This window comes from Passer domesticus, chromosome 4, assembly GCF_036417665.1.
Source record: "Passer domesticus isolate bPasDom1 chromosome 4, bPasDom1.hap1, whole genome shotgun sequence".
NCBI lineage: Eukaryota > Metazoa > Chordata > Aves > Passeriformes > Passeridae > Passer > Passer domesticus.
In genome coordinates, this window is record NC_087477.1 from 56,672,385 (window position 1) to 56,688,221 (window position 15,837).

General features: G+C 40.5%; 1 protein-coding gene across 4 annotated transcripts in view; it reads right to left on the bottom strand.

Moving 5' to 3' along the window:
- The window catches only part of CRACD (capping protein inhibiting regulator of actin dynamics), a 129,589-nt gene that overhangs the window by 7,224 nt on the left and 106,528 nt on the right, over positions 1-15,837 (bottom strand). For 3 of the 4 annotated variants that reach the window (XM_064418092.1, XM_064418090.1, XM_064418091.1), the window contains 4 exons: positions 9,555-9,719; positions 7,028-7,096; positions 5,571-5,753; positions 786-4,170 (listed from right to left, as the gene is read on the bottom strand). In XM_064418092.1, coding sequence (XP_064274162.1) covers positions 786-4,170; positions 5,571-5,753; positions 7,028-7,096; positions 9,555-9,719 — 3,802 coding nt within the window. The remainder of the gene's footprint in view (positions 1-785; positions 4,171-5,570; positions 5,754-7,027; positions 7,097-9,554; positions 9,720-15,837) is intronic. The other variant, XM_064418089.1, reaches the window with a different exon arrangement.

Here is a 15,837-nt window from a genome sequence, read left to right on the forward strand (position 1 = left end):
CCCATCTGTCCAAATTTATCCTTGTGTGTGTGTGTGTGTGTGAAAAAGAAATAAAAAACCAGCAGTTCTACTGAGATCCTGTTTTAGAAGTGTCCTGATATTTGAAAAATTCAAGAATGAAAAAAATTGGGATTTCCCAATGAAATGCTGAATTCCTGCCTTGGTTTTTTGAGTGCCCTTACTCTGAAAGGGTAATTTTCCCTCGTGTACAGAATACCATTTCAGGACACAGGGGCTTTCAACTCTCTTCTGAGGAGACATTATGGCTACTCTAATTGTTTCCATCACTGAAGACTGCCTCTGAAGCACAGACTGTTGTGCACAGCTGTATTGCTTAAATAAAGAATTTGCCCACAATAAGGGGACCTACATCTTTAAGCTAGATAGCATTTCCTTAAAAAAAGAAGCAACAGAATGTAGATTTTAAAAATTACTGCTCTGATGACACCATTACCCATGGACCACAGAGTCCATCACCTGACTCCCTAGAGGCAGAGGTAATATCTCTGCCAAGGAAAAACACAAACACACACACTACTGTTACCTCCTTGAAATTAACTTTCTTAAGTAGTTTGCACTGGTCACACTGAATTTATGGGCTTCTGAATTAAATTGTGGGCATGGGAATTCACACTCATTCAGACAATCCTAAGCAAAGTGACAGTCCTCCACAAGTAACATGCCAGGTAAAAATTATAACTTAAGACCAAATGTCTTCCTCTGGACCTCCAGTATCTCATTTTGGAAATGTAGACAATAGCTAATTTGCTTTGAGAAATACATACCTTTCTTCAATGGCTCAGGCTTTTTGTCATTTTTTTCTCTCCATGGAATACTTAGAGATGGGAAAAATGACTTCTTTTCTTTGATTTCTTCCTCTTCATTTTTGTAGTCATTGGATGGTATGGGTTGGGCTGCATTTGCTCTGTCTTCTTTTCTCCAGCCACCATCTGATTCAGCTTTAGCCACCCTTTGCCCCAGCGTTTCAGATAGGTTTGATCTGTTCATTTTAGAGAGAGGAGATGATGGTGGGGTCTGGCTGGTGGGCTTTGGAGCTAAAGCAGGCTTCTGTGGGACCAGTGACTTGCATGCTGGTTTCTCATGAGCAGGTAGAGCACTCTGGCCCGTGGCTGGTGGGACCACTGGTGTGCCCACAGGTGTTGAAAACTCCACCACAGTAACCGAAGAGTCTTTTAAATTACCAGGGATGTTTGCCCTCCCAGTGCCAGGAGAGGTACTTTCTTGTGAAGTGAAAACAGAGGATTCTTTCTCACCTTCTGTTGAGGTGAGTGGGTCAGGCACACCATCAAAACTGTCTCCTGCACTGTACCTTTTCTTTTTCTTTTGCTCTGCCTGTTGATCATAATGAAAACGTAAAGAGTAGTTTGTCCTTCGTAACTTTATCCCAAAAGGAGAAACATTTTCTTCTCCATTTGGTGGTGGTTTATCTGCTTTTTTTGTGCTGTTATTCTGCTGATTTTCCAGAGCATTGGGAAGTTCTGGCTGGGGTAATTCTTTCCCCATAGAATGTGGAACAAGGAATGATGGAAGATCTTTTGCAAATTTACAGCCTTCAGTGTTGTCTGTCACTTCCCTATGGGTTTCCATTTTCTCTTTAGGCTTTTCAGCTAAGTTATCCTTAGAAGTGGAAACCACATCCTCCTTTGAATCAGCAGATGAGCCAGCGGTTCTCCCCACAGCCACTGTTTCATTGCCTTTTGCCACATTTACATTCTCAGCATCTGAATTGGCTTTTGAAAAGTCTGAAAATTTCTGCCATGCTGGTGTTATCGAGAACTTAGCATTTGCAGAGAGGGTTTTCCTCAAGTTGCCGTGGGGAGCACCGCGTCCTCGGGGTGTCCAGTCATCACTGTGCCTGCAGGCAGTCACTCGGTCCCTCTCATTATATTTGTTGTTTTCTGCATTCTTTAGGATTCTGGAGCGGATAGAGGCCCACTCAGCCAGTACAGCCTGGTTGTTCAATGCCTCTTGTGCATGTTTCATTTTACTGCTGCTGGGTTTGGGATCCTGTTTTTTTCTCTCAGACTTCTCTGGAGAGGGAATATCCACATTTTTCCTCTCTTCTGTTAAGCCAAGTAATGATTTGCAAGCCGTGTCCTTAATCTGGTTCAAGTTCACTGCTGTGCCACACAGCTGTGCTCCAGTAACCAAAATAGCTGTGTGGGGTACACACACTGATGATGGGAGGGAATGGGAGCCCTTACTGGTAGTGTGCACCTTGCAGTCTTTGACAGATGGAGAAGAGAGTCCTGCTCCTTTGATGGGCATAACAGGACTCAGATTTACTTTCTGAAATATGATCTGTTTATCTCCAGAAGACACTTGAAATGTGAAGGGTCTGGATGCCATTTGTCTTTCATCTACCTCTTGCCACCGAAGTTCTTCCCCTATGCGTTTTTGCTCCTGAGCCTCAACTTCTTTTTTCAGTTTCTGGGCTAGAATTTCTTCTGCTGTTTTAGTCCCTTTTTCTGGCTGTTTGACTTTTTGGAAACTTGATCCTTCTTGGAGCCTCTCCTCTGCTGGATGCCTAGCAGCCCCTCCAGCAGAACACAACTGATCTTTTTCCTGTGGCTGTTCCAAGGATTTTTCTTGTTTTGGCTGAAGATTTTGTTCTTCTGTGTCTACCTTCTGCTCTTTCAGCTTGTTCCATTCATGTCCGTTTTGTTCCTTTTGCTGCTTCAGTTCATCTTGTAGAACACAGTCTGAACTTTCCATGTGCATTTGTTTAGTGAGTTTGTGTTTCCTCTGCTCTTCCCGTTTCTTTTTCTTATCTGTCACTTGCTGGGGTTGTTCCTTCTCTGTCTTTTCTTTCTCCTTCAAATGCTGTCTTTGTTCCTCCTGTTCCTTCTCTTGTTTGAGGCTCTCAGGCTCTTTCTCCTGCTTTAGTTTTATTTCAACTTCTTTAAGCTCTTTCTCTTCTAGTTCTTGTTGCTGTATTTCTTCCTTACTTTCTTTCTTGAGCTCTGTTTGTTGCTCCAGCCAGTTTCTTTCTTCTTCCTTTTGACTGTCTTTTTCAGTCTTATGTTGCTTTAATTTTTTCAGTGCTAATCTCTTCTGCTCCTCCAGCTCTCGTCTCTGTTTTTCCTCCAGATCTTTGTGCTTCTGCTCTTCCCATTCCTGATGCTTCTCCTCCTCCAATTCCTGATGTCTCTGCTCTTCCTGTTCCTGGTGCTTCTGCTCCTCCAGCTCTTGTCTCTGTTGCTCTTTCTGGTCCTGGTTCTTCTCTTCCTCCTGCTTTAGTCTCTGCTGTTCCTCCCTTTGCTGGTGTCGCTGCCCATCCAGCTCTCGTCTCTGATGTTCTTCTTCTTCCTTGAGCTTTTGGACTTCCAGCTCTTGTCTCCGTTGCTCTTCCTGTTCCTTGAACTTCTGCACCTCCAACTCTTGTCTCTGTTCCTCCTGTTCCTTGAGCTTCTGCTCCTCCAACTCTCGTCTCTGTTCCTCCTGTTCCTTGAGCTTCTGCTCCTCCAGCTCCCGTCTCTGTTGTTCCTCCTGTTGCTTGAGCTTCTGCACCTCCAGCTCTCGTCTCTGTTCCTCCTGTTCCTTGAGCTTCTGCTCCTCCAGCTCTCGTCTCTGTTGTTCCTCCTGTTCCTTGAGCTTCTGCTCCTCCAGTTCTTGTCTCTGTTCCTCCTGTTCCTTGAGCTTCTGCTCCTCCAGCTCTCGTCTCTGTTGTTCCTCTACTTCCCAGTGCCTCTTCTCCTCCAGGTTTTGTCTATGTTGTTCCTCCAACTCCTGCATCGGCTCTTCCAGCTCTTGCCTTTTTTCTGCCTTCATCAGTCTTCTTTCATCTTTATGGTATGTTTGCTCTTCTGTTTTCAATTTCTCTTCATCGAGGAGGTATTGCCTCCTCTCTTCTTCACAGGGTGTTTTTTCCTGTTCTTTCCTCATCTCCTCAAGCTCTTGGCACCTTTTTTCTTCCATTTCTCTTTGTTCTTCCATTTCTACAATCTGTCTTATCCTTTCTGCTTCAAGGATACCCCAGTGATCTTCAATTCTTTTTTCCTCTGCCAGCTGAAGCTGCTTCTGCTCATCTCTGTCCTGGATTAGCTTGTCTGCTGTGAAGCGTCCATTATAACCGGGGTATATGTTCTCATACAGCTGAGTTTCTAGGTCCTCTGGCTCAAATTCTGTTATTGTTAAACTTTGTGATCCCTAAAATTGGAGACAAGTTTGGAGTTATTGAACATTGCCTGTTGGCTTGTTATCCTTCACAGTGAACCAAGAGTTTAAAATGCAAAAAAATTTTAAAAATTAAACAGTGATTGAGATGAGCCAACCCCAGTTGGATTTATATACCCCACCCCAGTTATGGATTACATCATCATAGATCCCGTGTCTCTCCCCTATTTGGATGATAGCCTTTAAAAGAAAGAAAACATCCCAAGAGTGACTGCAGTATAACGCCAAACATTGAATCACCTTTTGGTGTACATTGAGACCTGCCATTTTAAATTTGCAGAAGCCCAAGGTACAGAGCATGAGTTTCACACGCCCATTCTTCTTCTGCTACTTATAACTCCATCCTTTAAGCCTGAAATAATTAATGCCTGCTTAGGGGCATTGTTTTGCCAGTTCTCCCATGGCAAATCTGATACTTGCAGAGACAGAGCTGTTGCCTGCAGAAAAAAGCGCTGCAATGCTAGCCAGGAAAGAACACTCCTCAGGGAAACACAATTTGCTTTCTTTTCACAAATCCTGAGCCAGGATATCTTCCTCATTAGCTGTGCTGAGACTCCAGTGCTATTGCAGGAACCGTGGGAACATGTATGGACAGCACAGCCAGAGCTTCCCAGGAATACTGCTCTGTTCTGCACCTGAAGAGTGTTTCCCTTTAGGAAAACAGCTCAGTTAATGTCCTGTCTAGCTATCATTTGTTGAGTCATTGTTTGGCTCCAGTTAACCATTGTGTAAACAAGAGGTTTAAATTTAATTTCTTTATTACAAGAGTGATAAATGCAAGTACAGTGGTGCAGAAGAAAGGAAGTGGCCTCTCCTGAGCCCTATATAGTTGAATAGTCTTGTCCCATTTACAAGAACTAATAAGATGTCGGGATAAAAATTAAAACAGATGTGCAGTAAGTGTACAAAGCTACAACTTTATATTTCTCTCTATAGCTGTTGCAAGAGCTACATTGCTTAAGTCTTATTCCTTCTTATAAGGCAAAGATATTACCCCTGTCAGAATCCATGCCCAATTTAGAGAATCTGATTTTTTTTCCAACCAAATTTTGTACCATCTCATTGCCTATATCAGAGCAGCATTAACAGTAGCACATATCTTCAGGCCTTTATGACCTAAAGTTTTTACTAGAAAAGCTAGAATCAGAAAACTCTCCTAATGTAAAATCCTAGTGGAAGTACTTCAGGTTTAAGTAGTAGCTGTCTCAACTGGCAATATTAAAACTTCTTTGCATCTTCTCTCCAGCTAGAGAGATAACAGCATTAATCAGATCCCCTGCCTATAAGATCCTGGTACACTCATTTATGGCTATTTTGTACCCAGTTTCAAAAGTAATCTCCCTCCTCTCACTGTCTGGCCAGTCATTTAATACCTTTGTCAATCTCTTGTGCTGTCTTGACATCCTCTGCTTTTTTGGCTTCACTGACAGTTTGTGCTTAGCTGCACTGTTGTCTAGACGAGCAAGAGCCTGGGGAACTGAATCCAAATTGATTGTTTCAATTGTGCCAGAACAGGAAAACTGTCTTTTTGGCCGAGCTGACTTCATTGGAGTGACCTGTTTGTATCATAAACACAAGAAACCATTATCAAGGTATTTGTTCCATTAACTAAATAAGTAAATAAATAACACACACACACACACATAAACACACATCTTTGCAGATTTGAATTCAAAGGAATTATAAGCAGAAAAATTTAGAAACCCTGGCTTTCCATTATACAAATTACAAACTTTGGACATGAAAGTTGCAGTTCTAATATTTTCCCATTTTCAGTACTACACATGTTTGTAGTTTTCACATAAAAATTACTTAAACCATTCTATTGAAGTTTTTTCACAGTTTAGCTCCACTCTGAACTTGGGAATGGGAAAGGCACAGGGAGGGTTTTAAGCAACATCAAACGCTGGGACAATTTAAAGTTTGTTTACTGTGAAAAAAGATCTGCATCTTTAAATAATTTAGATTATACATTTTAGGCAGAAGCAAATCAGATTGACTTATCTAAGCTTTATAACAGAAAGCTACAGAGCTGTACTCTCTGCATGGGAGATGGCTTCAGCATTGGATCTCTGACTGGCACAGTGCCTGTGGAAAACCTTCCCTCCAGAGTCATGTGGAATTGTCCAAGACATCTCCAAACAGCAAAATACTAAAGTAACACAACACTGGCTTTGATGGGTGCTTTATTTCTTATGCCCTTCAAATACTTGGGTTCAGAAAGTGCAAATATAAGCAAAGTGATTCAGTGAGACTCTTTCTGTGAATAAATAGTGGAACTGTATGTCTAGGCATATAAGAATGAGCCTGTCATCCGTCTCTTCCGTAAGTCATCAAGTTATCATCCCAAGACTTGCATTTGGCATAACTCAAATGGAAAAAGAAGACAGAGAAAAAAAAGGGGGGAAAACATCTTCTGTAAGGAAAGAAATCACATACATTGTTTTCAAGACAGCTCTGTAATCTTCTGAGGTTAAACATATGCTAATCAGGGAACCAATTACTTAAAAGCTGAGGGAACGTTTTGCATATGCTTATTGAATTACATGCAGGCATAACAAAGTATTAGAAGTACTTATGAAAATTATGACTCTGTGATTAATACATCAAATAGAGGAATGCTGCAAGACTGGCAGAGACTGGGTTCTGCTGTTTCCTGCAATCAGCTCTTAAGATTTCTCAATCTTAGTTACTACTAGCTCCAAAACTGCACAGCATTCACAAAATATTGGATGATCAATGAAACAATGTATGAAAACAAAAACTGTCAGGCTTCTAATATCTACAATCAGAATGTAACTCAGTGCAAACCAAGTACGATTTTTTTTACCTTTTCTTCCATTTCATGTCCTGTTCCAAGAAAATTCATTTTTCTCAAGAAATCTGGAGTGTCAGTGGACTAGAAAAGATTACCATAAACAAGTGTTAAAATGGAAAGGATCAATTAATTATGATTCAAATGACTTGTGAAATCGTGTATGTTAGGATAGGATTTTTCCCTCTTTCCTATCTCTTCAGGACTGATGGATAAGCAATTCTTGTCCCTACATGCTCCGAGCTTGTCTTCACTGCTCCTTGAATCACTGCTATCTACACAGCACTACTAAAGGCAAAACACTCAAGCTTCCTTAACAAGATAATCAGTTTCCAAAACAAAAGAAAGAGCACAGCTTTGGAGGATTTTGATCAGGTCTTAATGATTTTATTTTCTCTTACACATAAGGAAAAAATATACTAGCCTGTTCAGGCACTACCTGTGCTGCAAGGAGTTTCAACTCCATGCTCTTGATGACTCTCTTTAGAGAGCCAACAATCCCCCAGGGCCATGGAAGACTGGAGAACTAGGACTCTTTAGCTACTGTCCCTGTCCAAGCCATCATGGTGAGGAATTTTCAAGGCAGAGGGCTTTAAGCAGCATTCATCATGTCCAGAAACATTGGTTTTAATCATTCTATCACAGTAATACTTCACAACCTCATGTGTGTTGGGATCCCATTACACCACATGATTGTCAATATCAAGGCTAAAAGCTCAGCTACACAACTACAGGTTAAATTAAACCCAGAGCTCTTGCCCCCAGTCTGTGTTACTCAGTTAGAAAAATGAGAAGTCACAGGGCATCACAGGAAAGCTGTACAAAGTAGAGCAGATCTATGTGGTCCTAGTCACCAATTTTTGACAGAAGTCACCCCATCCCCCAAGACATATACAGATAGACATGCCAAGGAGTTACAAGGCCAGCAGATGAGACAAGAGCAGAAACCAGGGAAGCTGCCATGCACCAGAATTCTCTGAGAACACAGGTCATTAGTAGTGTGCAGAAACAAGTGAAAGTACCCAGTGCTGTGGCTGACACAATCCATGTAAAATTGGTTTGTGTGTATCTACAACTGCCTCTGAGTAGGGATGGTTGCTCCTTCAGTATTTGGAAAAAGAATTGCACAAAGGGGTGTTAATTTTGTTTTCAAAACATAATATTTTAAAGAGTAGCTGGTAAGAACTGAATTTCTCCCTTGTGTTACACAAAAATACTCTAGTGGGTTTTAGTGCTTGAACTATTGTATCCTTTGAGCTGGAAGTCACCAGGTGACACTGGGGTGTCCTGCAGGACCCAGGAAGAAGGCTGTCTGCAGAGAATCTGTGTTTGTCTCAAACACAGACTCACCTAGCACCAGGGTAGAGACAGTGCATCGCCAAAGCCTGCCCACAGTCCCACTGCACACTTTGTGCTCTGAGGCACATGGAATGCTCTTGATTCACCTTATCTGATCACACCAGAAGGAGTACTTGTTAGGCAAAAAATATACCTTAATTTGGTTTAATTTTTATCTTTCCAGATGGCTAAGGGAGATGAGTGAGTGTGCAGATCCCACCCAAATGCCTGACTCCCTGGCAGCTTGAGCCACAACCATGAACGAAGTGTTCACAGAGGAGTTAAACCGTCCCTTAAAGACTGATGAAGAATTTGGGCCAGCTCAGCCATAAACCTGCCTTCAGTGTGTTTGGCTGAACACAGGCATGGATTGCACAGGACCCTTGCTGCCTTGGCCTTTCACACAGCCAGCACTAGTGTGAGTGAACATGAGCACAGGATCATGCCCCAGTGTCCCAGGATCCTAAGGACCATGGAAGGTTCCCAAAGGGTTCCCAGGCACAAAGCCAGCCTCCTGGCATGGAAGGTTGTCACTATACTCCTTTCTGCCATTACAGCAACAAGCTCAACCAGTCTTGCCTTAGAAACTTTCCAGAGACCTTTCCTCACTCACCATGTTTCTTCACTGTCTGAAAAGGACCCTTCTGGACACCTAAGTGCCCACAGCATCAAAACATCCATGAATAATTTGAACAATTATTTGAATTATACTGGAAGTTTTCTTTTAGGAAGCATTCAAAATGCTTCTCCCCCTTCTTCACCTTTGGTTCCTGTCCTTGAGAAATATGTGTACTTACTCTAAGATCTAGGATTTTATAGGCTTAGGCTTCACACACCTCTTATTTTGAAATTGTTTTCCTTTTCGGTATTTGATGCTATGAACAACTATCCTTGCTGGGAAGTCCATATTTTAAAATGTTTTCTGTATTAGAAAAAATTGCTGTGTTCTAGCAACACTGGAAGTAATGTCTGCACTGCTGGAAGCTCAGTGCAAGCACTCAAACCAGTAATTCTGTGTGACCTGGCTCAGGATGCAGGAGCATGCTTCCCACCAGGCCAAGAAGCACAAGCTGAGAGATCCCTCCCACGTAAAACAGCCCACTGAGCTCTGCTACGCCTCACTGGAAACATCTGCTACACCTCAGTGAACTCTGCTGCTTTAGCACTGCTCTAGTGCCACGGACACATCAATTTAAGTGCTTACTTTATTACTGCAGTCTGAGATCACTGTGTCCTGCTGGCTCTCGGTCTCCATGGGGCTGCTGAGCAGTGCATCATCTTCTGTACTGGCGTTTGCTTCCCCCATCGTCCTTGCAGAAATTGTCATTTGTGGAGGCTGCCCAAATTTTATATTTTTGGCCAACTGTTGCTGAAAAACAAGAAAAAGAAAACAAACAAAACAGATATTTATATTACAAGCAAAACAAGCCAATGCCCCTTCTCTGCCTGAAAGTTGCACAGAAATATTCTGGACAACTTCTGACTCTGGACAAAAAAACCCAAACAAACAAACAAAAACAAAAAAACCAAAAAGCCTCCTGAGGCTCACATTGTTGCAACGTGGTGGGCACCATCTCTTCTTTCTTCCCACAAGGTGACTAAAGTGAGGAATTTACTACATGATTTCTGATTTTGGATGATCAATTCAAGTTCTTGACAGTGTTGCCAACTTTTGAAAATTTGCTGTGAGTTTTGAAATGGTCAATCTCTTTAAAATCTATGTTCTAGCTTAAGACTTTGTTTATAAAAGGTAGTTATGAAGCCTTTTAGTTGTGCTGTTTAAGCTTATGAGAAAAGTGTACAGTGAGAAACTAAAACTACCCCAAAAGGCAACCTTTTTCTTTTCCAGCCCCCAAACCCTGCACCTCATGCATTTGTATTTCTAAAAGGTATCTTTATTGTAATGTTTAATCATGAGTTTTAAATGTTAAGGGTTGGGCACAACCCTGCCTTAGAGAAGCAAATTCTCAAAGCAGGGGAAATCCAGCTCTTTTAAATGCTTGATCTCATAGGAGAATATACAAACTCATGTCTGCTCATGCTCACGAGTGCTGCCACTCACTGCTGTTGCACAAAGGAGTTTAGACAGGGGACATGCAAGAGATGGATGGATAAAAAAGCTTCCCACCATTTATTTTCCATGTTGAAGCAATCTTCTGTCAAGGGTTACAAGGAAGTACTCTTAAATTACATCAAGCATAAGATGAATAAAATAAGAAGCATGTACTATGCGTCCTCTAGCAGGGTGAGTTAAAGAAATTGCAGCCCTGGCTACTGCAGAGACATGTACCATACAGACTTTGAATATGAACGTTTTGCAAAAGAGAGAAGAAATTCCCTAGAAGGAGTAAATGGAGCAAGGAACATTTATGAATATATTCTTTTCCTGAAATATTTCAGGGAATCATTCTCAAGTAGGAAAGAAGGGACCATGGAGTTATTTTCCTGCTTTGCTGTTTTCCAAGGACAGAAAATTCTCCAAAGGGGATCTCCCATTTTTGTCTTGTGATACTATGAACAAGTAATTCAACTGTGCAGCTTCTATTCAGGGGCAATGTCAGGTACTTACACAGCACCCTAAGAAAAGTTTGCTGCTGAGAGCTGTGGAAGATTGGAGTAGATAGTAAGTAAAACAAAGATTTTTTTTTTTCCTATAGCATAGAATCAGTAACACAATGCACACGTGAGGAGTTGTTAAGGAAAGATATCTTCTAAAGGAATTCAGTTCAGATTAGTCTTTCTTGCCATAGCTCCCAGTGGGCTAGACTCATATCAAGTTTATCCATATTATCCCAAAAACATTAACAGTTTTCTGTATTGAACCATTAAAAGAAAAATTACATGCAGAAACTCCTCATAGTCAGGTTATCAAACTAGAATAGCTTTTCTCAGTCTCGTCACTGTGTTAGTAATTTATGCCCATTTGAATTTTGGCAGAAAGTAGTGAAATTCATATCGTAATGCATTTTGGCATAGTGGACAGTTCTGAATGGCAAACTTTTATTCTCACCTGGCATAATCTAAAGGCAAGGCTTTCAGCGAGTCCTTGCAGGCTTTTGTGTTAGCAGTGCAGCTCTCTGACTTGAAATCTCACATGATTCCATTGTGTACATGGGAGCTGGAAGGGGCAAAATGGTCGGTATGAGATCGTGTGAGGCCTTTAATTCTGCTCTGTTCCTGCAGGCCTTCTCAATATTAGACCCAGAATAAAATTATTTCAGAAAAAAAAGTATTAATTTGAGGATGTGTTTTCAAAGTTGAGATTGCTCTTTTCTTCTTCCTAAAGTCATAGTCCTAGCCAAATAATTGTCCTGGGCAGAAAACTGGAACTATCAGGATTGCTGAGCAACCAGCTAGGAAACTAAGGATCTGTGCATCTGTTCATGGTGGGAACATGCACACGTTAACATATTGCTTGCAGCGTGTTTTGGATGAAGGGATGGTGTGCTACCCTTTTGATCTCCTTGAAGTTCTTGATGTAAGTGTGGGTGTGCAGTGCTTGCTGGGAGTTTGGTGGTGGAGCTGTTGTGGAGAAAGGTCTGTGCTTGAAAAAGGATGGTCTTCTTAATTACCATCAAGGGTGCTTGAGGGCTCTGCAATAACAGTGTGTTTTTCTGTATACAAAAGTTTAAAATGTTATTTTCCTGATATTTCCAAGAAATATACTTTCCTCGATATTAATGGACTGTACACAGTCATGACTGGTTTTTGGTTTGGGGTTTTTTTTAATTGTTTCAAAGCTTTAAAAGTTTGCTTGCTCAGACTGGAATAAATTAGTTTGAAGATTGAGGAATAAACTCCAGTAACCCTCACCCTTCCAGAACAAAAGGTGCTTCTCTGTATTATTTATTTATTGGCCTTTTTTGAAAAAAAAGTATCTTAAAAAACAAAAAGCTCCACCAGTAGTTCTCCACTGGCCAGTTTCTTTTGGTGCATTCTAATCTCTAAAGCTGACACTAAATACCAAATGAGCAAATGTCAAAATCTCAAATAGCTCATTGTTAACTACTGAGCAAACTTATTCTTATTGCTGTTAGAGTAATGCTAAACCTGCTTCTTGGTCTTTTTTAGAATGTGCTTAGAATATAACTGCAATGTAATTCAATTACCCACTCAGAAAAATTCCACACTGATGGATTTTCTACCTGGTCAATCATAAAAATTCTAAAAATGCATCATCCATGAAAGAAAATAAAAAACCCAAAAATTTTACTTGGGAGAATACTCAAATAGTCTCACCCAGAGATGGAGATACACCAGTTTAAGATGGAAGACCTTTGAGAAGAGGCCATAAACCCTGAAAAGGAGCATCTGCTTTAAATTGCTCCGAAGTTTCAGTTAGACACATATTTTTGAACACATAACTATAAATCCTCTGTAGTTAAAAATTCCCTGTGCTGACAGTTTGTGGATGACTGTTGCCTAAGGAGGATTATTTGCAATGCCAGTCATCAGAAGTTGCAGGCATCACATTTTGTTCTTCTCCCGTTGCATGTTGTGGCTAAATAGCCTTTTGAAAATCTCCACAGATGCACAATGGGCTCAGTCAAGGACCTTGGTCTCTCTTGGTTTGTTCAAGAGAACTTGTAATTTAGCAGCCAGAAACCACCATCTTGCTCTGAAATCTGTCAACTGGAAGCAGCTGGAACAGATGAACTTCCTGTGCCTGCATCTCCCATTTCCAGCCTTATCAGCTCCAGTGGGCACTCCTGGTCCCTCTGTTTGCAGCCAGTGGGAAAACATTTCCACAGGACTTACAAACCCTTCTCACCACCAAAAAACAGCTCAGCTACCACACAGTACCTACACCATGAAGCAGGGGCTGGAGACACCACACACAAGGGAGCTTTAGGATGATAGGATGATATCCCAGCCAAGTTTACCTCATCCACCTTTTTTTTTTTTTTTTTGTGGAAGATTCATGAGGTTTCTGATATTTTTTCTATTCACACAATTCAGTGGCTGTCAGTGCAATAGTGATGTCTGCACATCCAATACTGGTAAATAAATACTAGGAATTTAGATAATTATAAGTTCATACTCATTCAGGTTTTAAAATCTTTCTTGGTAATTGGACCATGACACAGGCCCACTTCTATTTCATGCAAAATAGTTTGCTAAAATGTGATACTACTTAGCTGACACCAGCTTCCCATTAATAACTTAAGGAATAAAGCTCCTAAGTAAAATTGTTCTGCGTTGTCTGGCACCTGCAGCTAATAAAAAAAGCCCAGACTTTCAAAGCACTCTTTGCATTTGCATAGAAAATGCCACAGAACAAGTTTTCCATATTAATTGGCAAAGAGCCCAGATCAGGCTGTACATCTCCTCTCTCACTTCCATTTTGCTCCTCTTCTGTGTACATGCCTACTTGCATGTCTGTTGGATTCAGGCCCCTGAAACCACATCATTCTTAGGGCTTCATGCCTGGACTGAATCCAAAACTGCATCCACTGAGCTGCTTGTTCTCTTCAGTTAAAAATCATTAAAACAGAGTGTACTATTTCAACTTATTCCATTCCAACAAGGCTTACAAGAAATGCTGGTCATACTTCCCCTTCAACTCAAAGATCTACTCTTCATATCTGCTTGCAATGCCTAAATATAACAAAACTTAATTGAAACTTAAGTTTTCTAGTTATATATAAATGGAAAATAATGACTTAATTAACACTTGTCCTAAAAAGAGGCACACTGTTGAAATTCCACTTGGTCCTGTACAGTCTCTCAGAATGACCCAAAAATCAAATGCCTTGGGAATACATAAGAACAGGGTGAGCTTACACTGAGCCCATACTTGTAAATGCTCCAATGATTTGTGGCATCTGAGGAATTTTTATACAGTCCAACTTTGCTTAAAGAAATATTTGTTTTGATTTGGAAGTGTTACTAGTTTCAGCTGTTGCTCATGTGTTCTCATGCTGTGAAAGACTGAATAATTGGTCTCTATACATTTTTTCAATTCTACTCATGATTTCAGGCATCTCTATCATATTCTCTCTTAAAATTTCTCTTCTAGGCTCAGAAGAGAGTTCACCAAATTCATGGTGAAGTGTGGGAGTCCACTTCTTAATCCAAACAGGAACATCTGCAGCATATCTAGAAAATTAAATACCCCACATAAGGTTGTTTTTTTTTTTTAATCAAGGAGAAAATAAACTAGAAAGCATCAAGCGAAAAGTTATATTGGTATAGCTTTAGAAAATAATCCAGGTATAAAATTAACATAGAAACCTATAGAAAATTAGGAAAATAACAAGTATTAGCACAGACCTTTTGGATACAAGATGCAGGGAAGAAACTACTCCACTCTCCATTGCTGGAGCAGCATGTGGTTAGGGGCAATACACTTGCAGAAACTTTTTGGGAGGGTCCAAAATAGAAGAACAGTGAAGGAGCAAACTGTAAATGGACCTCTAGAGATGTGTTTTTGCAACAAATCCAGACATGAATGAAGATTTTGGTGCACAGTGACGATGGATCATTTACACATGCTCATGTGTAAAGAAGATTTTGTGGAGAGGCTTGAAGATACAGCATCTGTGGCATTTGCCATATCAGTCTCTCCTAAAGCAAAGCAGATGCAAGGAAGGAAAATTTTCCTTCCTTGGAAAGGAAGCTTATTTTCAGGGATTACTATGATTGTAAGAAAAAGAGGGCTTGCCCAAGAAATGCTAGAATGGTTTAGAAAAAAAATTATAAATTCAGTTTATCAAGCAAAAAGAATTTTCAAATATGAGGAAAACGATTTGTCTGCAGTGGCACTAGGAAATAATGGCAATAAATAAATTAATTGTAAGAAATACAAAGCTAGGCAATAATTAAGTGAAAATTCACTCCCAGTTCTGAAAAATTCAGAGCATCATGGTAAAAGATAATTGTTTTGAGGTTTGAAAAATGGCTTTGTAGCTTTGTTGAGATCTGGGCAATAAGAAACAGAAGATACGTTGGGAGTGGCTGGTAGAATACAGATTTGCAAAGAAGAGTGAGAGAAGCACTGGCCTGGTCATTAGCTAAGATATGCTAATGACTAAAAGAAACGTAATTCAAACTGTACAGTCATAAGGTCTGACAAGAAGAAAATGACACAGGTCATGCATCATTACAAAATCAGGGAAATATTAACTTTAAAAGTTGTCCTTTTGCATTTGACTGAGAAGTTGTGATTCATGAAAAATGTTTCCTCATAATTCATATCTGTATAATAAATAAGTGCTTTATAGCTTTGGGTTTGTTTTAAACTACATGGCCACAAAGGAACAAAACAAAACAAAAAAGGATGTGACCCAGTAGTTCCTAAAGGCCATAAGCCATATGTCACAGTCAATCTTTAATATTTCTTGCAGCTGACTGCTGCAGCTGCACAGATGCCAGATGACCCAAGATAATTTCAGTGAAGGCAAGCAGTGGAGAACAAAGGCAGCAGCACTGTCACACCATGGTATTGTCACAGCAAGTGGCAGAAAGTAGTGTAGACACTTCACGAA